General features: G+C 34.1%; 2 protein-coding genes across 3 annotated transcripts; one reads left to right on the top strand and one right to left on the bottom strand.

Moving 5' to 3' along the window:
- Window positions 1-8: 8 nt before the first annotated feature.
- LOC104117965 (calcium-dependent protein kinase 17-like) lies at window positions 9-6,256 on the bottom strand. The gene is made up of 8 exons (XM_009629117.4): window positions 4,890-6,256; window positions 4,271-4,414; window positions 3,657-3,809; window positions 3,052-3,167; window positions 2,607-2,774; window positions 1,538-1,665; window positions 695-794; window positions 9-290 (listed from the first exon to the last, which is right to left on the bottom strand). The coding sequence occupies exons 1-8, from the start codon at window positions 5,599-5,601 to the stop codon at window positions 186-188; spliced, it is 1,626 nt and encodes a 541-aa protein (XP_009627412.1). The 5' UTR covers window positions 5,602-6,256; the 3' UTR covers window positions 9-185.
- A 2,700-nt stretch (window positions 6,257-8,956) lies between these two features.
- On the top strand, window positions 8,957-23,032 carry LOC104117968 (transcription factor TGA2.2-like). 2 transcript variants are annotated; one of them, XM_070192533.1, is made up of 10 exons: window positions 8,957-9,234; window positions 10,660-10,773; window positions 11,321-11,386; window positions 11,483-11,542; window positions 13,687-13,764; window positions 13,897-13,948; window positions 14,526-14,797; window positions 16,441-16,704; window positions 22,212-22,261; window positions 22,352-23,032. In XM_070192533.1, exons 2-10 carry the CDS (start codon window positions 10,711-10,713, stop codon window positions 22,398-22,400), a joined length of 954 nt encoding a protein of 317 aa, XP_070048634.1. In that variant the 5' UTR covers window positions 8,957-9,234; window positions 10,660-10,710; the 3' UTR covers window positions 22,401-23,032. The 2 variants fall into 2 exon arrangements, with proteins under 2 accessions (XP_070048634.1, XP_009627416.1); XM_009629121.4 differs by lacking the exon at window positions 22,212-22,261 and having other exon boundaries at window positions 8,961-9,234; window positions 16,441-16,686.
- The last annotated feature ends 4,967 nt before the right edge of the window (window positions 23,033-27,999 follow it).

Genomic DNA, 27,999 nt, shown 5'->3' with positions numbered 1-27,999 from the left:
ACAATCTATTCTTTGTAAATGCGTTTGTGTGTGTTTATATTCTTAATATCATAGTTAATATACAAAGTCTCATGAATGGTTCTTGAAATTTTTACTATGTAATAGTTTGGTTTTCTCTACAACAAAGACAATTAACATAATAGTTTTTCATTCTTTTGAGACATTTTTCATTAGTTGACGAAAATTTATGCAACAAATGAATCCCTTCTTTTCTTTGGGTTCATTGTTGCTGCTTCAGGATTTCCTTTCTTCATCATTGCTACAAACTCATCATAATTTATTCGACCATCCTGCAAGAACCAAAAAATATTGATTGCTTAACTTTTTATATATTACAACAATAACGACAAACCCAGTGTAATCCCACTTGTGGGATCCGGGGAGGGTAGTGTGTACGCAACTTTATCCCTGTCTTGTGAAGGTAGAGGCTGTTTCCGATATGTGACCAGGAGGTCACGACTTCGAGCCGTGGAAACAACCTCTTGTAGAAATGCAAGGTAAGACTGCGTACAATAGACCCTTGTGGTTTGGCTCTTTCCCGGATCCCGTGCATAGCAGGAGCTTAGTGCATCGGGTTGCCTTTTTTCTCGGCTCAGGAAAAGCATAGTCAAACTTTTTATATATTCAAAAGAAAAGAAGAAGAAGAAGAAATGAATGTGTATTAGCATGTGTATATTTAGTTGTTTTGACTTACATGATCAGTGTCAACTTCATTAATGATTTCCCTCAAATCATTTTCGTCATTCATACCAAATTCTCGTAGAGCTTGCTCTAGCTCTTCTCTTGATATATATCTGAAGAAAAATAACAAGTACATATTAAGTAATGTGGAATACTATCCACAGCAACATTAAAACTCAATCTAGGGAAAATAAAAAGAAAGAAGAGGAAGTTCAATATAAAATTGCTCCCTACTTAGTTTGGATATTATTCAAGTATATTGTTTTCCGATTCTATAAAAAAAGAAAGAATTAAATCCACGAAAATGGGCATTTTCGCAATACGCACTTTTGGGTCCGCCATTGAAGTTATACTCGTATTGCACAAAAATTTGCAAATATTACCTACGGGGATCTGAAGAGTTCTATCTCTTCAATGCAATTAAAGAGAAATAAGAGGAAGTTAATTTAATTTATCTCTACTTTAGTTTGGATAGTATTTAAGTATATTGTTTTCCGATTCTATAATAACACCATAAGGAATTAAATCCACGAATTTGCCCCTTTACTAGATTGGGCGTTTTTCGATGAAAAAAAAAATAGAATTTAAGAAATGGTTCAGGTAGCTCAGTTGGTTATAGCAAAGGACTGAAAACTCTTGTGTCAGTTCGAATCCGCTTGTAAGCGAGCAAAGAGTCCAAATAACATGTAATTAGGAACGAACCAAAATTTGAAATTCAAATGAAAGAGTAAAGCGACCTAATTATTAGTCACTTATTTTATTTTCCTCAACTTAATTATCAGGTTTTCATATTTTTCAATCTTTTATTTTGTTTTTTCCTTCTTTCCCCAGATAAATATTATATCAATGAACTTACCCGCTGTGATCCTTATCAAAATATTGGAATGCAGTGTAAAGATGTTCTTCTTTATCCATTCTGTTCATGTGCATTGTTGCTGTGATGAATTCTTCATAATCTATTGTCCCATTTCCATCAGCATCAGCCTAAAATGTTCCCAATATATATATAAAAAGTATTTAGCATTAAAAATAAACTTTCAAAAACAACCTACCCGAGGAAGAAATAAAGCAATCAATAGCCTTTTTACCAACTATGTCTTTCATTGGTCAGGAAAAAATTTATTATAGATAGCCGTTCAGATTTATTATTTATTATTTTTAGCCGGTATATATAGATTATACATTAATTATACATATTTATATATAAATTATACATGAATTATACCCATATTATATATTCGCAGGCTATTTTTAGTTTAAGCGATCTGGTGGATGGGAATTTGAGTTAATTCTTCAAAATATTTTGTCATTTTATAACAGTTTTGGATTTCAAAAAGTTTGGAAAAAAACACATTTGATAAAATCACTATTGAAGATAATAGAGGTTGTTGGGTATATGTATCATCTCTATCCATTCCTATACTAAGAAAACTTTCCTTTATCTCAAATAAAAAATGAATAAGCCCTGAATTTGAAAAAAATCCGAATTATGACGGCTTAAATTGGATCTAAAAAATGGCTTATTTTTCTTTTCTGAAAAAAGAAAAAAGATGGTTTATTTTGTGAAAGTATTATTCCCCGAATAAAAAGCGGAGTTTGTGCTTGTGAAAATTTTCGAACAATCAGAGATTAAAGAGAAAACTCGAAATTAAGCGACCGAATAGAAGAACAACGGGGAGGGGGAAGGGGAAGAGGCTATTAAAAACTCGAAAAAGCTTATATTCGCTTATGGAAAGTAGAAACAGAAGCTGAGCAATTTTGAGTGAATGGATACTTCGAGATAGAACGAGAAAAATTGATTGAAAATTAAGCTTGTAGAATTGCTCGCGGGAGATAGCAAGTACTCCGTAGAATTAGTTGGATGCACACAAACTGGACTGGACACCACGATTATTTAAAAGAAAAAAAGAACTTGTAGAACTTACAGCTTCCATTAACTGTTTAATCTCATAATCTGATAGTTTAGTCCCTTGTTTGGCTAATCCTTGCTTTAATTCCTCAATTGTAATTGATCCACTGTTATCAGCATCCATGTTTTTGAACATTTGCTTCAATCCCATAATTTCTTCCTCTGAAAGGCACCCTGCAATAACCTGAAAAAATCTCCCTAAAGTAATGAGTTTGTTTACCTTTAAATTTATTAACATGAAATGTACTTTTAAATCCATAAGAATATTTCTCAAAGGTCAATACTAACAACAAGAGTTTAACTTCTATATACTGACAGGATAAAAGAACTTTTGCGTTATTAGATCACCTAAAAGATAATTAAGGTAACTGTCCATAAAAAGTGGACTAGTAATCTGGAATATAAGACAAACAATTTACTGCAATAAATTAAATTATACTGAACGTGTAAAAATTCTTTACCCGAAGAGCAACTTTCTTAAACTTGTTCATAGCTCTGAATTGTTTGAGCCTATGTAATACAGCATTGTCCAGTGGTGTATCTGGTGCTTCTCCATCCTCCTTGATCCATGAATGATCTTAATACATAACAATTAAAAATGTTAGAAAATAAGAGTTATATACACTGACAGTTAAAGAGTTTTTACAAATTGGTGTAATGTTTTCATTTTTAGTAGACACCATTTAATGCTTATCATAGAACTTTATCAGTAATTACCTTATATAAATGACTTGATTATATAAATAATCTTTTATATATCATCAGTGCATGGGACATAAGTTCTTTGATTATATAATACTTGGAAGAGTTTAGATTGTATGAAGGGGAGCTTGGAGTAAATGTAAAGTTGTTTCCGGCCGAGCCGTGGAAGTAATCAATAATGCTTGCATTATGATAGACTGTCTATATCACACCCTTTGGGGTGCAATACTTTCCCGGATCCTGCATGAAAATATGATACTTTGTGCACGAGACTGCCCATTTTTTTAGTTTAAATTGTATGAACTGATGTTGCAAACAAATATTTATACGATTAGATCACTTATTGCGAGTGTAAATAACTTACTGAGGACTTGCATAGCTGTTAATCTCTGCCTAGGATCTATTGTCAACATCTTCCTGACAAGGTCTTTGGCTCCACCGGAAATTGAAGGCCATGGATCACTTGAAAAATCAATATGTCCCCGCAATATTGCATTGAATATTCCATTTTCATTTTCTGAAAAAAATAAAAGAGATTTAATTGTTCAACGAATTTAACCTATGCCTAGAGTGACACAATAAGATTTGTTATATTACCTACAATAAACTAGCAGCTCGATAATGCACTAAACTCTTACTATGCACATGTTAGAAAAAAGGCCGGATCACATTGGGTCCATTACGCAGTTTCACCTTAATTTTTATTTTATTTTCACTCGTATCTTATTATTTCAGCGCAAAAGAAAAATGATGGAAAAAGGTAAATGGGGAGGTACTTAGCCACACCCGGTGTTTACACGAACCATGAAAGTTCACCTTGGAAGTTGTAAATTAAAGTGATCATATATATCACTTAATCATGATTAACTAATAAATATACATATAAAATACACATATCATGCATTTATTGATTTAGTATAAACATGGGATATTTAGATGCGAATAATTTGACCTTTAAGTCTTATATGTGTGATTTACCTGCCCAGAAAGGAGGAACTCCACAGAGAAGAATGTATAACATAACCCCAATACTCCATATATCAACTTCTGGTCCATATCTTCTTTTCAAGACTTCAGGTGCAATGTAATATGCACTACCCACGATGTCTTTAAATACATCTCCTGTAGAAAACATAACAAATATATTACAATCACTACAATTTCAAAAAGTATTAAATTTGAACTCATAATTTCAAAAGTGTAATTTGTTCATTCAGTGCCGGAGCCAGAAATTTTACTAAGGACTGTCAAAATATAAAGAAGGTTAAATACACGAAGAAGTTAAGGGGAAGTCAACATATAGTATATATACATGAAAATAATTTTTTGACCGAGGTATACAACGTAATTTTCCCGCAAAGGGGTGTCAACGGACACCCCTTAGCATAAGATGGCTCCGCCACTGTGTTCAATGGTAAAAACTTAACAATTGACTAATCAAATTTAAATCCAGAATCCGTCTTTAGGCAGAGTTACCTGATACATGTGTTAGTAGGAAGTAACAAGCCTGATATAATAGTCGAAGTACGCGCAAACTGCCCCGCACACCATCATTATTTTAAAAAAAAAGCAAAAGTTTAGTTATAGATTTTAATACCTTGCTTGTAGAATACTGAAAGACCAAAATCTGTAGCTTTAAGAGGTGCATTCTCATCCTTATTAAGAAGTAGAAAATTCTCAGGCTTAAGATCTCTATGAATAACTCCCATAGAATGGCAAGTATGCACAATTTGCACAATTGTTCTTAACAATGAAGCTGCTGCACGTTCTGTGTAATGCCCCTTAGCGATAATTCGATCGAAAAGTTCACCTCCAGCACACAACTCCATAACCAAATGCACAGAATGTTTGTCCTCATAAGCTCCTTTTAATTCCACAATATTTGGTTGTCCTGTCAAATGGTGCATTATTTGTACTTCTCTTCTAACATCTTCAATGTCTTCTTTGTTCACTAGTTTTCTTTTTGCTATTGTTTTGCATGCAAATTGTTCTCCTGTTTGTTTGTGTGTACACAAATGTGTTACACCAAATTGTCCCCTACCAAGTTCTTTTCCTATAGTGTATGTTGTTCTAACATCTTCCATTGGTCTGCCTAAAACTGGCCCTATTGGTGATGGTTTTGAAGGTTTTGATGAAGGGCTAGGGGATGTTGTTGTTGTTTGAGGAGGAGGGGTTGTTTTTGTTGGTGTTGTGGAATCAAGATTATGTGTAGATGAAGAATTTTCTCCATTTTTAGGGTTATTGGTTTGTCCATTTTCATTGTTTGTAATTTCATTAGGTTCTTCCCCACTAGAGCAACAATTCCCCATTGTATTAGGGGACAAAGTGCAAAGAAATGAAGATGAAAAGATAGCACAATAATGAGAGAGATTCAGCAACAACACCGACAACAACAATTACGCCTCAATCCCAAACAGCTATAAGATTTAGCAACAACGACAACAACAACTACGACTCAATTCCAAATAGAGAAAAATTCAACCACGACAGCAACGACAACAATAGTTACGCCTGAATGTCAAATTTTGGATTCAATGAAATAACACAAGAACAAGAGAGATCGATTTAGCAACAATGACAACAATAATTGCGCTTCAATCCCAAACAACTACAAGATTTAGCAATAACGACAATAATAACTACACCTCAATCTCAAATAAAAAAAAGTTCAACCGCAACAGCAATAACAATAATAATTATGCCTTATTTTCAAGTGGACAGATTGAAGGAGAAGGAAATTAGAATGAATATATATATTAGAACCAAATGAGTGAAAAAGGTGGCAAAATGATGGGGATTGAGAGTGACATGACGATGAAAAGCATGAAAGAAATGAGGATTTGGAGGGGTCAAGAAAAGAAATAATAATTTGTTAAAGAGAGAATATTCATCATAAATTGTATGATTATTTTTTTCCTTCAAGTGCGGGAGGAAGATTAAAGGTAAAGAAAGGGATGATTCCAATATTGGAAACAGGAGGTCATTTCTTAAAGATTGATTGCGAGAGATTGTAGGAGAAAAAATTTCCGTTTTTTTCCCTTTTTAATTTTTTGGATCTCTTTCTTTTTCTTTTTTTAGTTAAATAAATTTGCTAGTAAATTATCGTTGTAGAGAAAAAGAAAATTTGTTTTTCAATAGGGAAGGCTCGGAGTGCTTTTCGAAGCGAGTATACTATTTTTAGTTATTATTGTTAGCTTCTGTTGCAACCTAGAAGTTTACCAAAAAAAGATAATTTATTAACTTTATTATTCTAGTGAATTAAAGTTCAATTATTTTAATGAGTAAAAAAATAATTTAACGACTTACAGTTATAATGAGTAAATTTCAGTAATTATATGTGAAATAATCGATATTGACTGGGCAGCAGGAGTATTAAGTTAAAAAAAAAAAATTATAACTTCAATTTGTAGCTAATATCTAGAAAAGGTAAATATTTGACGGTATTCATTATTAGTCTACATGACTCAAAAATATATGTTTGGGAGACAAATATTCATACGAAGGCGGCTTAACAAAGATTTTTTTTTTAACTTGTATCTAATGTTTACATAATATCAAACAATTTTAAAGTGAAGAATTACGAACTCAAATGAGAACATAAATCATATATCAGTCATGGTTAAGCGATAAAAATATATATGCAAGATATATGTCTTATATTTATATATTAATATTGAATACGAGTAATTTTTTTCATCAACAAAAATATAATTTTATATTGTCAATGTATTTATCCAAATATTTAAATTCGTAGCATGAATTGAGAGGGATGCCACAACTTGCAACAATTATAACTTACACTCATTCGATATTTATATTAATCATACTAATTTATTATGATTAAGTTATAAATTAAGATGAGAAAGTATATTAATTAATAATAATTTAGTAGTAAGAAAATATAAAAATATGTATCATATTTGAGTTAGTATAAACATGAAAGCAAGTAAATTTTTAGCCTCGCACGCCGTATAAGTTTGTCATAGCATACTTCATGTTGCTGATTCCAGTTTGTCTTTATCAATTCTGGATAATCTTATGTTTTTCAGAAATTCCAAACTAGTCTAATTGTGGCGTCACTATTAGAAATGGCTAAATTCCGACAGTCAAATCGATCGTAAATTCGTTGAAAATCGAACTTTTTCGATTGAAAATGATCCGTCGAAAAATATATGGTCGCAAACAATTTACGATTGAATTGATCGCAAAATAAATAATTTGTGACACGTTGAAGTTTTAAGGATTTGCGATTTGTTAACAAAACACAAGCGAAAAGTATTTCCAACTTTTCTTTTGTAGAGTAAAGATAAAAATTTCTTTGGAACTGTTTTTCATGCTGCCAAACGTAAAAAGGAAGAAACTAACAAACTTAAAAAGACATTAAGTTATTTTTTTTTACATTTTTATTAATCCATAAAAGAATATTTTTCAATTGCCTTCGATGTATGTAATTGAATCGAGTAGATTCATAAGGCTTTTTATTAGTTAAAAGTTGAAACTTCATTTATTTTGATAGAAATTTAATATCTTTATTTCGCCTTCTTTCTTCATTTTACAGACATGGATTTTATCGAATTTATTATAACATTTTTTAAACGAAGGCTAAATTTTTTAACATTTTGGATTTACCTTCTAACTCTGCCTTACCTTCTTTAGACGTGTCTTCGACAACCTAACTGTGGTTTAGTTGCTTTAAAAGCTTAGCAGAGGAAGTTTATTGAAGAGAAAAAAGAAGTATTAAGTTTCATTAATTTATTCTACATATTTGCGGTTCTTAAAATATTATTACCATAGAATTACTTATAGTAAACTTTAAAATCTAAAACAAATAATTAAATTGTGTTTTTCTTAACATTGTATTGCGATGCACGTCCCCACAGTAATTCTCAAATATTATTAACTTCTCAAAGAGACAAAATGAGGGACTAACTAGGAAGGTTCAAATTTATTAGCTAAAAGACAAATATAAGCCCCAAAATAGAAAATTTTTTAAAAAGTTAAAGTGGATGAAGAACTATATGTTTCATGCTCAAATTTTAGTGGAGATAAAAATATTAAATTATTTCTTTTTATTTATCTAAATTTTGATGGACAAAATTATCATTACTTGATAAAAATTAATCAAGGTTCGCAATTATCATTACTTGATAAAACTAATCAAGATTCGCATAAACTAAGCTCCCGTTTGAACAAAAAATGATGCATGAAGTATTCCGCGTTTACGCAGGGTCCGAAAAAAGGTCGCACTCCAAGGGATAGACAACCTACCTTGATGCAAGCAATAGGTCACTCAAAGACAACTTGTTCGTTATTTCAAGGTTCCTCTTCTCCCGTTTGAACATAGATTTCGGTTATTTTTTTCAAAAAAAGATTAAAAAATTATTTATTCATAAAATTTGATCGGTTTTTGAAAAACAAAATGAATAAATTCTTTTTTAAGTTCTAAAAACTGGTTTGAGCTATTTTTTGGATGAAAATTTTTCTTCCACTAATAAAACTTTAATTTTTTTCAAGTAAAATGCATGTCAAAAATTATTTTTCAATACAATTTCAATTGTTTTTCATATTTCAACTAAATTTATGTTTAAATGCTAGTTAAAGGTGTTATAAAAAATTAAAAAAAGAAAGAAAAAAAGAAAGAGAGAAGAATCCACTCAGACCAAAAAAAGTCAAATTGGCTTTGTAAGAGAGAGAGAGAGAGAGAGAGAGAGCTGACAAAGCAGTGAACGTCACACCAACTCATCAATATCCCCATTTTTGTTTGTTGTTTTGCTGAATAAAAACTTCAATTGATTTCACCGATTTACTGAACTCTGAAGAAAAAGGAGAAGAAGAAACCAGAAGCAAAAGAATAAGGGTTGCAAAAACAACAACAGAAGTAAAACACCGAATTTTTTCCCTCCAACTTTGGTTTTTTGTTAAAGTCATTCGTTTATTAAACTGTAAGTCGATTAACTCTCTTTCGCTTCAGTTGCCATGTACTTGCTAGAAGGCTGTCTGTTTTTTTTTTTGAGGTGGAAGGTGAAAATATTGTTTTTTTTTTAAAGATTTGATTAGCAAATTTGAATTTATTTGTTGGGTGGGGGGTGGGGTGGGGGAGGGGGAAGATTTGATTTGGGTTTTATTATTGGGGAAACTAAGCCGCCCCTCAAAATAATAGCTGATGAATTAATAATTTTTTATGTTAGTATATAATACTCAAAATAATAGCAGACGAATGTATATCTTTTTTATAATTATATATTGTATACATATTACTGGACACGTAGTTTAATAAAAAAAAAGATAGAATACTTTTGAACTTGTGTTGTAAAATGAGGTTTATATATTTTGTATGGCTATAAATTATTGCATAAAAATAAATTGTTTTCAAATATGGAAAATAGTCATTATTTTTGGAACAGACTTAAAAAAAAAAAATATGTTCACATAAATTGAAACAGAGCGAGTATTTTTTTTGTATATTTGGCTAGCAGCTGTATTTATTTTTGGCGGACTGACCAAATGTGTTAAAAGCCCTATATTCTATATGAGATGCAAATTATTCTTGATCATATTAGCTCAGAAGTTAAGTCTGTCTAGGATTTGATAACTGTTGAGCAATTTAATTTTTTTTTTTGATGTGAAATTGTATCTCTGATACTTAAAAAAAGGATTTCCTGATTTGTCTGGAAAGAAAAAGTATTGAGTATTGGAATGAAATCGGTCTAAACTGTCGGAGAATAGACATTTTTTAACGGTGCTATCTGGGCCATATTGCACACTTCGACTATTCCATCGGGTATTGCTACCTCCCATCAGCACAAGTATCTTATGATTGACCACCAATGTTTAGATAGATGAGAAGAAATTAACTCCTAGTGGGGCCCATTACATTGACCGCTAGACTACACCCTTGGGCGCACTATAGGAGAATAGACATAGAGGATTCATATAACCAACTCCGACTATAGGTCGTCGTTTCTATTTTAGATTGTGTACTGCTGCTCAAGCCCTCAAGCTACAGTTGGCAATGTGAAAAAATTTAAAAAAGAAAAAGGAAAAAAAATACAGAAGAGAAAGTAACCTGTGATTTAACTTTTGATGCATGAAATCTAAGGGCCAATGTTAGTGGGGCTGAAGCTTAGTATTAATTAGGAGATAGATGTGCTTTCTCTTTGTTAAAGCTAAATATTCAGAGAATTTCTACATTTCAATACCCGTCATTAATTTTCTCTTATCTGGAGTCGCTACTAGTATACTTTGCAAAGCTCACATAGGTGGAGTTCTTCTGCATTTTGATATGATTGCACAATATCTGTGTACAGTTGTCAACTTAATTTCATCTATATGTATTGACGTCGTGTTCTAATTCGGTGCTTTTACAGAGAGAGTCAATCTAAGTTCCCAGTGATCATCTGCAAAGTTGGTAACACTTCATGATGGCAGATATCAGTCCTAGCACATCAACAGATGCTGATACAGATGATAAAAACTTGAGGGTAAACCAGTTATTTCTGAAATCTGTCTTTACTTTCTTGTCTCATTTATTGTTTTCAAATTTCAGCTATAGCTTTTCTGGACTTAACATAATCTTTTAACTGCATGGTATTTTGGTTGATGATTTTTAGTTATCTTCATTCAAAGTTTGGTTCCTATTTGGAAAATTAAGTAGCTATCTTTTTCAAAGAAATGTAAATAATTTTTATGCTTTTTTTCTTGACAAGTAAATCAAGTTAATATGGATTTTCTCTTCTGTTATATTCTATTATCTCATCTCCCTATGTTCTAAAATGACTTGAAACATGATTTCTTTTCCTGTTTTGCAAAACCAGAACATGTTATCAAAGAATTTCAGGAAGAAAAGAGGAACACTTGGGAAAAAAAGAGCAATCCTGTTTCTAATTTTAAGTACACAGATATTGGAAAAGAATACACAAATTTGATTTCAAGCTGGCAAATTACTCCATAACTTTCCAGAATCTTGCTGTACCATACTAGTTTGTACTTCATTCTTAATGAAATTGATATTCATCATTCTTGGCGCAGTTTCTAAACTCTCAACCAGTGGCCAGTGTGACTTCTGATGGAAGTGACAAACCAAGAGATCAAAAGGTTCCAACCATTCCATTATGCACATTTATAGTTTGATAAAAAAACATGGTTGGAAAAGAAAAAGTATCCTACTGATGTTGAACTTTTCTTGTGCAGACGCTTCGCAGGCTTGCTCAGAATCGTGAAGCTGCACGAAAGAGTCGTCTAAGGAAAAAGGTAAATCCTCTTACAGTTGCATTGCTCTCATCCTTTTGTAATTAAGATTTGATCTGCAAATAAGTTACTCCAAAGTTTTCTTCTTTTCTATTAGAAGTATATTTATTCGCATTTCAAAAGGCACCAAAGTATATGAGAAAATAATTACGGGTCTTGCCGTGTAATACCCCACTTGTGGGAAACTACTGGGTTTGTTGTTGCTGCCGTGTAACACCCCAAAATTACAAAACTAATATTTGCATTTTCAATTGACCATATCTTTATAGTGAGGATAAATTTTACTTCAAACTTAATGAACTTGAATTTTCACGTTATTGGAAAGTTGCTTATTTGATTAGCGATAAGATTCCCTATTTTATATTGGATATTGAGCATTAAGTTATAGAAATAATCTTATTAGAGTCAAGTTATAAAGTATTTTGTGGTAAGGATATGAGGACGTCATGGTGTAGTTATGTAGAATACTCTTACTATTCTTTTCTTAAATTAATTATGAAATGGAATAGTTATTTTAGTATTTTGGGCAGCCACCCTTTTATGTTTATCCAAGATGATATATATCACCTTTTTGTGTCATAATCCTTTTCACCTCCTTTCATTTCTTTCCCTCTTGCTAAAGAACTCCTAAAAAGCAAACCCCAACCCTCTTTTCTTTCTTATCAAAATCCAGTAATCTTACATGAAAACTATGAAATTCTCTCGCTAAATCAACCAGCTAGACTTGTTTTTTCTTGAACCTCAAGTTACTTCTCTCTTTTATGGTAAGTTAACCAAACCCGTTTTTACACTGCACATATTTTGGTACTTTTAGCAAATCTCCTTATGTAAAACTCCAATTTAAGTGACTCAAAGTGATATGGAAAGATAACCGAAGCCAAAAAAGCAGTTAAACTCTAGGTAGTAATAGCAATCTATGAATAAAAGGATATCATACTAATACTAATGCTAGCAAACTGAGTAAGCCATTCTATTTCATAATTTATTTAAGAAAATAATAGTAAGAGTATTCTACATAGCTACACCATGACGTCCCAATATCTGTATCACAAAATACTTTATAACTTGAATCTAATAAGATAATTTCTATAACTTAATGCCCAATACCCGATATAAAATAGGGATTCTTATCGCTAGTCAATAAGCAACTTTCCAATAACGTGAAAATTCAAGTTCAAGAAGTGTGAAGTACAATTTATCCTCACTATAAAGATATGGTCAATTGAAAATGCACATATTAGTTTAGTAATTTTGGGGTGTTACATACAACAGTAAAAATTGATAAACATTTTAGTGTTTTAGTCACTTCGGATCTACACCGGTGTAATAAAACAGCAAAACATTGCTTCGAAATAGCGCTCTTGTTTCATTTCCACACCCAAAATTTATCCCAATTCATTTCGTTCTCAACCAAAGCATTAGCAACATGAGTCTGAACGTATTTTCATCATTCCCTTGCGGTGAAACACATCCATAATCATACCATCTCATAAGTATGCATGTCCTTCCTAGTAATAGTACTAACAAGTGATGCATACAAGTAAATAATGGGACGGGGCATCACACTTTGCTTATATTTTGTTTTGTTTTTGACCAAGTCTACATTGATTTCAAAAGACAGAACATCTTTTGAGACAACTTCGCTTCATATGATTTTAGGTCTATTTTATTCGTTTAGCACCTTGTAATCATTGCACTAGTGGAACGGTATTTGCATCTGCGTAGAACACAATCAAACTATCTTAGGCGCCTTTTCTCTTATTATCCAGTATTTGTTGTACTTGTACCTTCTGTTTGGATGTGATCATTGTACTGCCGTCTTTACATTCTCTTTTTCGTAACTGATCTTGTGGATATATCGAACCTTAAAGGTGCAGCTTTCATTGTGATATAGCATTGCTGGTCTTACAAACATTCTGTAGTACTTTATCTTTCACTTTGTTATGCATCTTCCTACCTTATCCATTTCACATCTTTATCCATCATGCCGTTCCCTTGCATGGTTGAGCCTATACATCTGAACTGTCACCAAAATTCTGTCTAACTTCGCTCCTCTGTCATTCTTACGGGGTTTAAAGTTGCAGGGCATATACTTTTACTTTCACTTACACCAAGTATTTGCTATGTTTGGTTTTTTGGTGGTCTAGGCATATGTTCAACAGTTAGAGAGTAGTAGAATGAAGCTGACACAGCTAGAGCAGGAGCTTCAGCGAGCTCGGCAACAGGTTTGTTCGGCGCAATTATTTTTCCTCATTTATTTCGTCTTGCTCTAGAACTACTAGTAACCTATGTAGTTGTTGGCTAGTATCATTTAAAGATGATAAACATTTTTGATAAGCTTTGTTCTTCATCTGCAGGGCATATTTATTTCAAGTTCAGGAGATCAATCACAGTCAAAGACTGGAAATGGTAAGCTTATTTGCTTTGCAAAATGGTGAAAAAACTCCAACTTTTCAAACAGTTGCTACTTCCAAGCCTGAGATGGTTTGGCCAACATAAACCTTCAACCGGTTCGCTGGTGCAACACTATAATAATTGAAGATGGTAAAAAGGATGACATACCTTAGAATTGATGTGGACATAACTAAGAGAAGAACCCAGTGGAAGCACAGAATCTATATAGGCGATATAACTAGTTGGGATTAAGGTGTAGTTGCTGTTACACTTGCATTAAATCCAATATTTGCCGGGAACCTTGTTAGTTTGGTAGAGACTTCTCTGTAGGTGTAGGGATAAGTGTGAAAAATGGTGTCTTCTGTTTTATAGTACCCTAATTTTCTTTGAAAGACATTATTTTTCCAATATTGGAATGAAATTGTGCGAAGTGGGATCATATTAACAGATCCAAACTACTCTGTGATTAATGGAATGCCCTTTTGGTTCTTTGCTTTTGATCAATATATTTGGACTGTAATTGATTTTGTATGTATCTAGTTTACATTTTGGGTTCCGAGAAAGTAAGTAATATTAACATTTGCTATTTTAGGAGCTTTGGCGTTTGATGTAGAATATGCACGATGGCTGGAAGAGCACAACCGGCGTATTACTGAGCTTAGGGGAGCTGTAAGTTCTCATGCTGGTGATGGCGAACTGCGTATAATCGTGGATGGCATCTTGGCGCACTATGATGACATATTCAGGATTAAAGGTGATGCTGCAAAGGCTGATGTTTTTCATATATTGTCAGGCATGTGGAAAACTCCTGCAGAAAGATGCTTCTTGTGGTTGGGTGGATTCCGTTCATCAGAACTTCTCAAGGTGAGAGCCTTTTTCTTCCATTCCAAGAAGTGACAACACTGCTCGAGAAACCCCAACCCCCGCCTCCCCAATGGAATTAAGGAAAGAAAAAAAAACCGGAATGGGTTCAGATACAACAACAACCCAGTAATACTCCCACTAGTGGGGTCTGGGGAAGGTAGAGTGTACGCAGACCTTACCCCTACCCCGGAGAGGTTGTTTCCGGGAGACCTTCGGCTCAGAGACAAAAGATCTGTAATAATAACAGAAACCAGACAAATAATATCAGCACCTTAAGAGACAACAAATAAGTGGAAGGACAGTAACTACGGTAATAATAAAAATTGAAAATAAAAATAAAAATAATGTGATGAAACAAAAACCGCTAGCAGTCCTAGACAAAACACTATCAGACTAGCCGGAACAACGAGGAAAAAACGCTCAACTACCCCCTAACCTACAACCCTAATGCTCGACCTCCACACCTCCCTATCCAGGGCCATGTCCTCGGAAATCTGAAGCTGCGCCATGTCCTGCCTGATCACCTCGCCCCAATACTTCTTAGGTTGCCCTCTACCTCTTCTCGTACCTGTCAAAGCCAACCGTTCACGGAAATCTGAAGCTGCGCCATGTCCTCGGAATGGGTTTAGATGTTTAGGACAATTGGTGGTTATCCACATTCAAAAAAGAGTTCACCAATATTGAGGTGATTTCTTTTAGAATTCAACGTGGTAAGTCAGCTTAATCTTTCATATGAAAATCTTACTATTGTGTACCTTCACTATGAATAATAAAGGACAAATTTTTCTACCTTTCTCATAAAATAATACTCCTTCTGTCCCAAAAGGCCGATACTTTTCGTATTTCGAGAGTATAACGAGTTGTTCTTCGTCCACGACTTTTTTATACGCCTTTTAGATATTTTGAATTGTTAATTATTGTGACATAGTACTTGTAGTTTCCAAATATGTAAATTTTATTTCGAAAAACTTCAAGATTCTATGTCCGAATTTGTGGTCAAAATTAAGAAGTTTGACTCTCGAAATCCAATGAGTATCATTCTTTTTGGGATGGAGGGAGTAATAATAATAAAGGACAAGTCGACTTCTGACCTTAGTTACAACCACTTTCTTGATGAAGGACTTGTCTATACTTATCTAGACAGAAGTTCTTGGTTTTAGACCGGATAACTCCTGAATTTCTATGTTCTCGTGATAATCTTTGCTTTAGTTATACCTCTTCCTCCACTGTTATTTTCTCTCTTATTTTGGTTACAATTCATTTTTATTACTCTTAGCTTTAGATGTCTAAAATCTTTGCTTGCTCCCTTTATTTCTCTTTCCAAGGGCTGGAGGTGTTTAAAAGGCAGGATTATTTTGTGCTTCCTTTGCTCTCATTAACTCAATACCTCCTGCTAGTTTTTAATTGGGATAATTTCATTTTTGGGCCGCCTAAAAAATAATAGCCGGCAAATATATATGTTTTGTATATTAAGTATAAATATACTTTAATATACATAAATATACATAATTATGCATATGATATACATAAATATACATATAATATTATATGTTTTGTATATTTGGGCTACCACCTGTAATTATTTTCGGCCACGGCGCTAAAATGAAAAAACCCCTTTTTAATTTCCTTTTCCATTGTTGCAGCTTCTCATTAATCAGTTAGAGCCTTTAACTGAACAACAGCTGCTAGCAATCAACAACTTGCAAGAGTCATCGCAACAGGCAGAAGATGCTTTATCCCAGGGAATGGAGGCATTACAACAGTCATTGGCTGAGACCTTGGCAGGGTCTCTTGGACCTTCAGGCTCCTCGGGGAATGTTGCCAATTACATGGGTCAAATGGCGATGGCAATGGGGAAGCTGGGAACACTTGAGGGCTTCATTCGCCAGGTGCTTAATGCTTTCCTCGTGTGTATTCATTTGGAAAAAATAGACTTGGTTATCTGATGCTCTCCTAAAAGCCTCAGATTTGTCATTGATATGTCATTGAAAAGTGTCATACTACCTCGGCTCCGTCCAAATTTTTTATTTTTTAATTGTGATGGTGTTTGATTGGATATCTTCACAAGGTAGGGATAAGTTATGCGTACACACTACACTCCCCAGACCCCACCTGTGAGACTACACTGAGTTTGTTGTTGGTGTTTGATCGGATACAGAGTTTAAGAAAAACAAAAAAATATTGAAACTTGTGGTAAAAAACATGCTATAGACATTTGCGTGGGTATAATATAATCATTAAGGATGAGAAAATTAAAGTTAAAATTATTTCTAAATATAGAAAGGTACCATTCTTTTTGGGATATAATAAAAAGGAAAGCGTGTCACACGTATGTTATAAAATGAGACGGGGAGACTTTCCAGGTTCCTCAAGAGAGATTCATATTTTAAGTCCATTCAAATAAACCTTTTACTGCATCATACTTGTCTATTCCACCCGAAAGGATTCCTGCCAACCAACATCCCTCTTGGACATGATCTGTCACCAAAGTGTCGTATTCTATTTTGTCATTGCTGTTGAATGCGGGAAAAAGCATAAATTTGACATCTCTTCTTGTTGACATTGTAACAAAGAGAATTCAGTTTGTTGTAATCTTGGGAGGAGATGGTGAGAACTAGGGCTGCTTAACGGGCGGATTGGGCGGTTAATTACTCTTAACGGTTTGGCTTAACAGTTATCGGCTTTTAAATGTATTAATCCACTAGCCACCCGATAAGATATCGGGCGGATTGGTAACGGTTTAGCTCTTATCGGGCGGTTATTGGGCGGTTTATCGGCCTAATTCAATCTATATTGCGTTCATTAATTTGTTTGTTGACCGCCTAGCATACAAATTCAGAATAGAAAATTACACATTGAGTCCAAACATACATGTCTGTTAACGCCTACATAAGAATGATGTAGTGTGTCATGTGTTGTAGAGTGAAAAAAGTTGTAGCACAACACTATTGTTCTTCTATTAAACATAGACAGCAAGCATTAGCTTTAAAAAAATAAAAGCAGAGGTGAACCATAGACAGCAGCTTAAACAATCTTGTTGTAGGGTGGGAGAATAAGCTAAGCTAAGCCAAGCCTGGGATCTTCTAATGCATAGTATGTAAGGGTTCTGATTATTTAGGAATTAGGCGTTAGAACTTAGAGATGGAGTACTGGAAGAAGTGGAAGGGTTTTTGATATATATATATATATATATATATATATATTTATATATATATATTCTTAACGGGTTAACGGATTATCCGTTAAGAAAATTGAATAATCCGCCCCCAAACCGATAAGCCGTTAATAAAAAAATTTCAATCCGTTCCCCGTCCGTTAAACCGTTAACCCGATACCAATAAGCCATTAAGTTTCGATTTCGGTTCGGTTTTCGGTTTCGGTTCGATTTTGAACACCCCTAGTGAGAACTAGTTATGTTTGTCATAATTTAGTAACTAACTTACTCTTGCCATTTCATTTTATATGGCGGTGTTTGATTGGGCACTGAGTTTAAGGAAAACGAGACGTTTGGCACATACTAAAACTCTAAGGCGGACCTATGTTGTCCGGCGAGGGTGCACAAGCACCTGGAGACTTTGAGAAAAACTTGATATATACCCGTAAATATCTTCAAGATGTACACATATACTAGCAGCAGCAAATGCATGAACAAACAATAGCCTCGCACTGGTTAACTGTCTTCAGGGAGTTTCTGAAATATAATACACAGATAAAGATTACGCGCATAAAAATGAAAATATTATAAAGGTAACTATTTAATCTAGAAAAAATATATCAAAATTGAGCTATGTGTTTTCACTAACTTGTCTAATTGATAGGCACACTTGCTAAATCATTTGACATTTCCTTTCCTATTTTTCTTCTAATTTTATTCAATAGAATCAAATGAGAGAGGAAAACTTAATTAATGAACTGAATTAATTTCGGTCTGATTATCGGTTTGGCTGTTTTCTTAAATAAAAAATCTGTTATACCAAAATGATATTTATCACAACTGACTGAATACCCCCGATTATTGGTCTTTATGACGAGAGTGGATTTACATTTAATGAATGATTCACCTACTACCTTCCAATCATAGCATGCCGATAAGGATAAAATGATAAATTTAAAGTTAAAAAAGTTTTTAAATGTAAATCTGTCATTCTTTTGGAATACATTAACAAAAGAAAGAGTGCCATATAAAATGGGATATATGGGGTAATACAAATGCGTTACAAGATACAACTTTGTATGTATAAAAATACTTTAGAAAATACAGAAATATATGTAAAATTATTAAAGGATTAAGTATCGTGCATTTTTTATACTAATTGACTACATTTATTATGATAGTAGTGCATGTATTGCCTGACATGACCGTATTTATCATTATAACACCAACCATTACTTGCAAATAAAAACTGGGAATTCTTGTCCTTTAACATGCCCTGTTAAACTCAAGATGGTGAGGACACTTTGCAAATCAAAAACTGGGAATTCGTGTTGGGCATGCAGGAAAGATTATTGTTTGATGACATGGCACTGATGAATGGATGACAGCGTCTCACGGGATGGCACCTGGTGCTGAATGTATTAAGATATGTTGCTTGGCGACGACCTGGTTTTGGTTGAATAATAACAGGTCATTGGATGCGACAAGGAGCTGAATTTGAAACATGTAGCATAGATTAGGTGCTGAGTGGAGAGTAATGTGTCCCTGGACAACGACGTCGCTCTAACTGCAAATGTGTCAATGTACAATGACCTGACCCTAATCAAAAACTGTTGGTAGAGGGAGATGTGGCATTGACTTGATGTTAATTAGAGACACGTGTCACTAGAAAACAACATTGCGCTAATGAAAAGCTGACTGGAAATGTGTTGCTGGATGGTGAAGTGGTGATAACTGACTATTAACTGAAAACATGTTGCTCATGGCGACATGGCACTGACGCGTGCTGCTTGGAAAAATGTAATTTGACTGAAGACGTGTTGTTTGATCGCTACGTGGCGCTGTTGAATCGCTGATTAAAAATGTGCCATCAGACGGCAACATGTCGCTGGACGTTTAGGTGGCAATGACTGGAGACATCTCACTAGATGGTGACATGAGCCTGCCTAGTGTTGTAGCTCTGACAAAATGCTGATAGAAAATGTGTTGCTGGACGACAAAAATTGAGGGACCGAAGTTGCCTGAATGGTGGCCAAAACAAGGAAGAGAGATGTCCAGCATAATAACCATTTCAAAAGAAGGCTGTGGTGTTGTCTGAGCTATCACCGTATATTTACAAAATGAACAACGTAGACCAAAAGGTGACGTAAGGCTGCCCTTGGAGCGCACAAGCACTTTATGTCTTTATAGAGGCTCTGATACATCTCAAATAAGGCCGTAGAGTCTTTGATACCATGTGTAAAATCTTTAGGGAGGAGAAAGAAACGAGAGAATTACTCCCTTCATTCCCTTTTACTAGTTCTCTATTTACGTGGCACTTCTCTTAAGAAATCATTTATTAAGGATTTGTTTTACTAAATTATCCTTGTAAGTGGTTATTAAAGTTGTAACTTCAATAAACTTAGGAAGTGAGGATACTTAAAAACAAGGGTAATATTGGAAGAAAAACTCCCTTGATTTGCTAAAACGGACAAGTAGAAGGAAGATTTATTTTTGGTATAAGGAGCTAGTAAAAGGGAACGGAGGGAGGATTTGTGTTTTTAAATTGGTAACTAACTTGATATAAATGAGTTGCAAGATACACCTATTCTTAGATGTGGAATACAAAAATACGACAATATATGTGAAGGTAATAGGATTGAGTGCGGTGCATTCATTGCACCGCTTGATTAGATAGTACATTAATTATGATAGCCGAGCATGGCTATTATTTTTTATTATATGGTGGCGATCTTGACTTTGATGAGGGTTGCATTTATTAACAACAACAACATAACATACCCAATATAATCCCACATAGTGGCGTTTGGAGAGGGTGGTGTGTACGCAGACCTTACCCCTACCTTGTGGAGATGATGGTTGCATTTATTGTACCTTTTAATTGCATTAATTATCTTCTCTCAGTCGAGAAGATTCGGTGTAGTTCCATTAGCATATAGAACCATTTGGACCTTATCATGATAATAACAACTTGAGACCTTTTTGTGATGCCTCATTATCCACCTATCACTACCTTGTGTTAATGGAGGAAATTTCTTGGTGCTTGTTAGGACGTTTATTTCCCAGTTATCATAAGAGCTACTAAAAATCAAGTGACATAGTTGTATGACAGATATGGGGATATAAGATTCAGGATTACATGTATTATTTGAGAGATACATGCTCTATCTGGTGGAAAGTTCTCTTTTTCTTTCTTCTGTTTTTCTCATAGCGATGTCAACTATCTCCATTTCAGGGCCTTGTGGCTCTCTTGTATCATTTATGCAACAATTTGTCTTTAGAGGTTGCATAACTATACTCGTGGAGTTCTTCAGAATAGGTACCTAGTTGTGGTATAGGTGTCTTGTGTTTGTATTTTAAAATATTGTCTGAAGAATTTTCCATCAGACCTTGTTATTTGCACTTCTTTGGGATCATTAATAGCTTGCCGAGAGGCACATAGTGCCTTGGGACTTTATTGAGGGCAAAACTTTCATCCTAGCTTCGTTTTGTCTAAAAACAAATATTGAGCTACTTATTCGTTTCTATCATTTTTTTCCCCTTTTTTTCTTGTATGTTTTGATATTTTGTTTGTCCGCAAATGTGACACCAGGACCGCAAAAGTGATCCTAGACCAGATTGCAAAAGCGAACAGCTGTTCGCAAATGCGATCCCTAGCCCCAAGTTCCCACTTCGCATTTGCGAGCCTGACATTGTAGGAAACAAAGAATGGAGTTGCAGCAACTGTAGTTCTCTCTCTCTCTCTTATAATTGCTTGGCTATGTTCCTTACCTAGAGAAAGGTGTTCCCAAGTTGCTTAAGATATTTAGTCCTTGTGTTTTTTTGCGTATGTTCCGAAGATAGAGAGGATGTATGAGGGGTTTTGGGGCGTCATAAAATTTCAGAACTTCTCGTCCTTTTCCACTCTTGATTTTATAGTGATAAATCAGAGACTGGGCTGTACCAATCGGAAAACTGGTACTCTTATCAGCATGGTGCTAATAGTTATGGTTGAAAAAGTTAAAGACCAGAGGTGAGGTTTGCACTTTGCCGTTTGCAAGCTTTGCTAGTTAGGTTGACAAATATGCTTCCAGAAAGAAGATCTGTTTTTAACATGCCGCAGTGCAGTCGGATTAGATGGTAAATTGCATGCATGAGCTGCCATTCGTACAAATGTTTATCTGCACGTTTTAGTACATGTTGGTGCCATTTAGAAAATATAGTGAACTTCTAGTACTTTTTATTTTTATTTTATTTTGTAAAGTATTAGTTTGAGATGAGCTTAATGGAGCGACTTGGTCAGTGAAAATTCATATAGCCGCCCCAACTTGGTTGGGATTGATCCGTAGTTGTTGTTTTGAGTACATGTTGGAAGTTTTCCCTTGCATACAAAATACTGACCTATAAAGTTTAAATGACAGGCTGATAACCTACGACAACAGACACTGCAGCAAATGCATCGCGTATTGACAACTCGCCAATCAGCTCGTGCTCTTCTTGCCATCAGTGATTATTTTTCTCGACTTCGAGCACTTAGCTCCCTCTGGCTTGCCCGTCCCAGGGAGTAACAAGAACCAACTTTCTTCTAATACTGTTCTGAAAGATTCTTGGTGACATTTGTAAATGAGAACCTCTTTCTGAAAAGCTGCTGGCTTCAAAGGATTTCCACGGTGGCGGGCCGTTACCAATCCCAGCTTAGATTTTGTTGCACTATTTCCGGTCCGTGTTCGAAGGGGAGCCCTGGCGTAACTGGTAAAGTTGTTGTCATGTGACCATGAGGTCACGGGTTCGAGCCGTGGAAACAACCTCTTGCAAAAGTGCAGAATAAGGCTGCGTACGATAGATCTTTGTGGTCCGGCCTTTCCCCGAACCCCGCGCATAGCTGGAGCTTAGTACACCGGGCTGCCCCCTTTTTTTTTTAAAAAAAAAAATTTCCAGTCCATGTTCGTTTGTTGTAATGGTAACTTCATTTCTAGAGTTCTTCAAGCATGTTATAGTTTTCACAATAATTTGGATAGATGTAAATGAGATCATTTAGGAGTAATGTATCTTAGCATATTTTACAGTTAAAGGAAATAGGCAGTGGCTGACTGACTCTCCAATCTCTGTGTTGTTTTGGTCATGTATTTGTCTCTATGGATAACTGTTCATTTACATATAATAATGTGGATCTACTCGACTAGTGGGAAAGAACCTTCGGGATCGTTTGGTACGCCACTAAATTATCCCGGGATTATAATCCTAGGATAATCCATGGATTAATTTATCTCACTCGGGAGGTGGGATAATATAATCTCAAGTTTAATGGGATAAGGTAGGATTTTCTTTATTAACACCAGGATAAATTTTTATCGCCAATTAAACATGGTATAAATTTACTCACACCTTATCCCACCTTGTCCGGGGTACCAAACGACCCCTTCTAGTCGCAAGTGAAGAAGTTGCTGCTAATATTGGTAAACTTCGAAAGTTTTATTTGCCTCCTATGAGGTACCTAATACCCCGTTTGGCCAAGCTGCAAAAATCAGTTTATTTTGAGAAGCGTTTTTTCCAAAAGTGTTTTTTTCAAAAATACTTTTGGTGAGAAGCAGTTTGTGTTGTTTTTCCGCTTTTAGAGAGAAGCTACTTTTTCTGTTTCTTAAAAGTACAAAATACTAGAAATGTATTACATGCATTATTTGTTGAAAGCAAACGATATTAATTAACCACTCTATCCTCTAGACACAAACGACAATTTCATACTTTTTTTTTTTTTTACTTAGTGTCCGGTAAAAGGGATTTCATATCTAGGGTTCGAACCCAAGACCTCTAGTTAAGGATGAAGGAGTACTTACCATTCCACCACAATCCTTGTCGGTCAAATCCCTACTTTTGTCACCCTAATTACTCTTCTGGATCTTCTTATCACTTTCTTCATCACCACAATTCGAAAGAAGCAGAAGGAAAGAGAAAAAGAAGAGTAGTGAGAAAGACGATTATGTTTTGGTATAAAAACTTTTTAACCATATATAATTTGCAAAATGATGTGGATATGGTTCATATCAATTCTCACATGCTTTTCCGAGAATAAATATCAAATTATGTGAATTCATTAATTTAATGGGAGTTATTGAAAAGTTCGAGTTAACTATATTGCTTTTTTCCAATATTTGTCACATGCTTTTATATACAAGTAAACCTTTTACGTAATTTTTATCCAAGTTTTCAGAATAAGTAATTATCAATCATTAGGTTGACTCATTAATTAACAAGGTGGTAATCATATTGACTCATTAATTAACAAGGTGGTAATCATGTCAAAGTGCAATTCTATAGGAGCCACCTTCATTTATGGTTAAGAAACCATACATAATGTAGACACCTATTTATTCGATTATTAAAGTTTAGTTCATAACTTATAATTGGTATTCTTCAATACTAAATTAATATAAGTAAAGATAATCTTTATTTACAAGTCACATTTTAGGACTGGCAAGAGTTCATGGAGCAACTTTAGAATAGTGATAAGAAAGAAAAGCAACAAACTTTGGACATCAAGCAAGGAAGATAAGCAATTGCTCTCACAAAAGATGTGAGAGAGACGGATCTTGAATTTAAACTTTATGGATTCTGAATTTTACGACAGCGATCTCAATGTGTTAGTAATAGGATTTTGAATCAAATTTTTGTACATATTTAATGAATTTCTTAACACATATACAGTGTTTGAGCCAAAGCTACTAGATTCTGCCGAACTGGTAAGCTTAAAGCCTACTTCGGTCCCTGCTCCCTACAATGTTAGCTTAGCTACATTCCAACTTCAGGTTAGAGATGGTAAGCAGTGCGGTGCGGTGCCAGTGGCGGAGCCACGTGCACCCAAAGGGTGTCAACCGACTCCCCTTCGTCGGAAAATTACACTATTTAGTTCGGTAATTGCTTTTTAAAATATGTATATAAACTATATAATGACACCCCTTGACTTCTTGGTGAGTTTATTTCTTTATATTTTGACTCCCCTTACTGAAAATCCTGGCTCCGCTACTGTGCGGTTGCGGGGCAAACCCGCATAAACCATCTAATACCCCTTAATGAATGTCTTTACATCACAATTCAGTTTCACAAAAACAGATTGTTATATGTCTTAATTTTTGTAAAAATATTTTTTTCAGATCTCTAAGTAGTATTAACGTATTATCTTTGACGAACTATATCATAAAATTATTATTAATATAATAAGCAAATTGTTTATGTTTTCTTTTTACAAAGTGGATTAGCAATTTGTTGAGAAGCAAGTTTTATGGGTCGTATGGTGATCACAAGGAACTCAGAATAAGAAGAAAAATTCTTACACCCGCGTAAACCCGCAACCCGTCCCGCTCCACACCCACCTCGCGCCGCATAGCCTTAAACCCGCACCGTCCGTTTATCATCCCCAGGTCTCAATCTCGAGCTCAACGCCCATTCACACAATGGGATAGAAGATTTAAACTAGAACTTAGAGTTTGAAAATATCAACCCCTAATTTAAACCTGAAAAGAGAATATCTACGACGAAAAACATAACACACGTTAAATCTCCTCTAAAAATTTAACTTTTTGTAGTTTAGAAACATATTTTACTTGCCATATTCAAAAAGTAACTACTATTGGTGGGGTTCAAAGAACATGCAATTGCTATGATCGAAACAACAAAGAGAAAAAAAGTTCAAATGGATTAATTAATTTACTGCAGTACTATGACTACAACAATAATAATAAACAAGTATAATCCTATAAGTAGGATTTTGAGAGAGTAGTGTGTATATAGATCTTACCTTTACCTTGTGAAGATAAAGAAGTTGTTTCTAATATACCATCGTCTCGAAGAGTGTGTGTATATATATAATTGAATTTCCAATTGATCCACTGATGAAGTATCCGAGCAAAGTACTAATAAGGTGATCGAGAATAAAACATTCAAGATTATGTGTGTGTATATATATATATATATATATATATATATATATATATATATATATGAATGTATGTATTGTTAAATATATATAGATATTATTATAAGTATACATATTAATGCTATATTAATATAAGTATACATATGTTGTTGTTGCTAAAACTTAAGTATTAACATAGCACTACATCTTATAGGACTATACACTTTATTTTTAAATGTGTTATAGTAAGTTTTAATCGAATATAATTGAATTTCCAATTGATCCACTGATGAAGTATCTGAGCAAAGTACGAATAAGGTGATCGAGAATAAAACATTCAAGATTATGTTATATATATATATATATATATATATATATATATATATGTGTGTGTGTGTGTGTGTGTGTGTATTGTTAAATATGTGTAGATATTATAAATAACAAATAATCTAACAATAATTCCGACCGAAATCTAACAATAACAATATATACTTTATATATATATATACACACACACACATACACACTTTGTATTAATATATATACTAATAAGGTGTATACCGACCACATATATGTGTGTGTGTATGTGTGTGTATGAATATATACATATATATTTATACATAATTAATTATATATTATATAGTATCTATCTCTCTCTCTCTCTCTCTCTCTCTCTCTCTCTATATATATATATATATATATATATATATATATATATATGTGTGTGTGTGTGTGTGTGTGTGTGTGAATATATGCATATATATATATACATACACAATTAATTATATATTATATAGTATTTATAATTAAATAATTTATTTTTTAAATATAAAATTAAAATATAGACCGACTTCGGTCGGTATTAAAAATAAATATTTTTTTTACTTTAACATTAAATTACCGACCGAATTCGGTCGAAATGGCCGTGGTCAAACGGGTCAAAGCCCACTTAAACATTCTGACCGATTTCGGTCGGAAATTTTAAAATAAGGCTAGCCCAGATGGTTTTTTCTCCATTTTCTTCTTTTCTCTATCTCTTCCATTTCTCTTCTTCTCCACCACCTGTTGCGATTCTCCCAAATCCCTACCCAAAATCACTCATATCTCCCTCCTTACCCAAAAACAAAGCATTTTGAAGTCTCCCTCCCCTCCCTCGCCATTGTTCTGCCGACCCAATCAAAACCGACGCCACCACTGCCTCCTCCGTCACCACTGCCTCCTCCACCAGCGCTGCCTCCTCCACCACCCAAAATCAAACCCCCTATCCTAGCATTTCAAGGTTAGTTATCTACATTTTTGAATTTAAATAATTTTAATTATATTAATTATATAAATTAGGGTTTAGTTAATGTTTAATTAAATTTAGTTGTATAATTGTGAGTTGCCTTGTCATTAAACCTTTGAAATATTTCATGTGTTATCATTTATCATTTATTATTTAGGATATTTCATATTAGAAGAGCTCATATTTGTACTCTAGCCCCTCTTTGTGAATTGGTATTTTGTGTAATTTTGAATTTTTATATTTTGGAAGACCTAGATGCTTGTCTTAGGTGCTAATATCATTTCAAGGTTAGTGTAACACCCGAAAATTTTTGAAGAGTTTTAAGACCATTAAGAAGATTGGCGGGTGCTAATTATATTAATTCGGATATGAACAAGACTGATAATTTGAATGATATCAATTGATCATGATAATATATGTATGAGGTACATTAAGAATGGTTTATGGTCTAAGAAGAGCCCTAAGGCTAAGTCAAGTTGAAAATTATATGATGGGATACAGTTTCAAGTGAGTTCGCACAAGACCTAACTTCAAACGAGCATAAATTTCAAGATATGAAGAGTTATATGGTGTATAACCTATCAAAAGAAAGGTTTATATGTCTTGTTTCTAATGCTTCAAACCGTTTGTCATGTGGAAATTCCTATAAGAAGTTATAACCATTTTACTAAAGGGTGATAGAACAGCTACGCGAGTCTTGCGTAGCCTACGCAACATAGCAGCGTAGCCTACGCACCATTGCGTAGGCAAATCCAGCAACTTCCAACTGAAGGGGGATAGAGTCCACCCTACGTAGCCTTTGTGCGTAGACTACACAGGGAGGCTACGCAGCTTTAGGGGCCATTTTAAAGGGGATGAAACAAGGGATTTAGAGA

Source organism: Nicotiana tomentosiformis, chromosome 1 (assembly GCF_000390325.3).
Source record: "Nicotiana tomentosiformis chromosome 1, ASM39032v3, whole genome shotgun sequence".
Classification (NCBI taxonomy): domain Eukaryota; kingdom Viridiplantae; phylum Streptophyta; class Magnoliopsida; order Solanales; family Solanaceae; genus Nicotiana; species Nicotiana tomentosiformis.
Note: the sequence above shows the minus strand (reverse complement) of the source record. Positions and strands in the feature narration are given on the sequence as shown.

Excerpts from the sequence above, each read along its gene's own strand:
- LOC104117965 (XM_009629117.4), bottom strand. The coding sequence starts at position 5,601 with ATGGGGAATTGTTGCTCTAGTGGGGAAGAACCTAATGAAATTACAAAC. Across the intron at positions 3,168-3,656 it reads AACAGCTATGCAAGTCCTCA|ATCATTCATGGATCAAGGAG; the intron begins GTAAGTTATTTA and ends TTATGTATTAAG. Across the intron at positions 1,666-2,606 it reads TTAAACAGTTAATGGAAGCT|GCTGATGCTGATGGAAATGG; the intron begins GTAAGTTCTACA and ends GGAACATTTTAG.
- LOC104117968 (XM_009629121.4), top strand. The coding sequence starts at position 10,711 with ATGATGGCAGATATCAGTCCTAGCACATCAACAGATGCTGATACAGAT. Across the intron at positions 11,387-11,482 it reads ACAAACCAAGAGATCAAAAG|ACGCTTCGCAGGCTTGCTCA; the intron begins GTTCCAACCATT and ends TTTCTTGTGCAG. Across the intron at positions 11,543-13,686 it reads AGAGTCGTCTAAGGAAAAAG|GCATATGTTCAACAGTTAGA; the intron begins GTAAATCCTCTT and ends TTGGTGGTCTAG.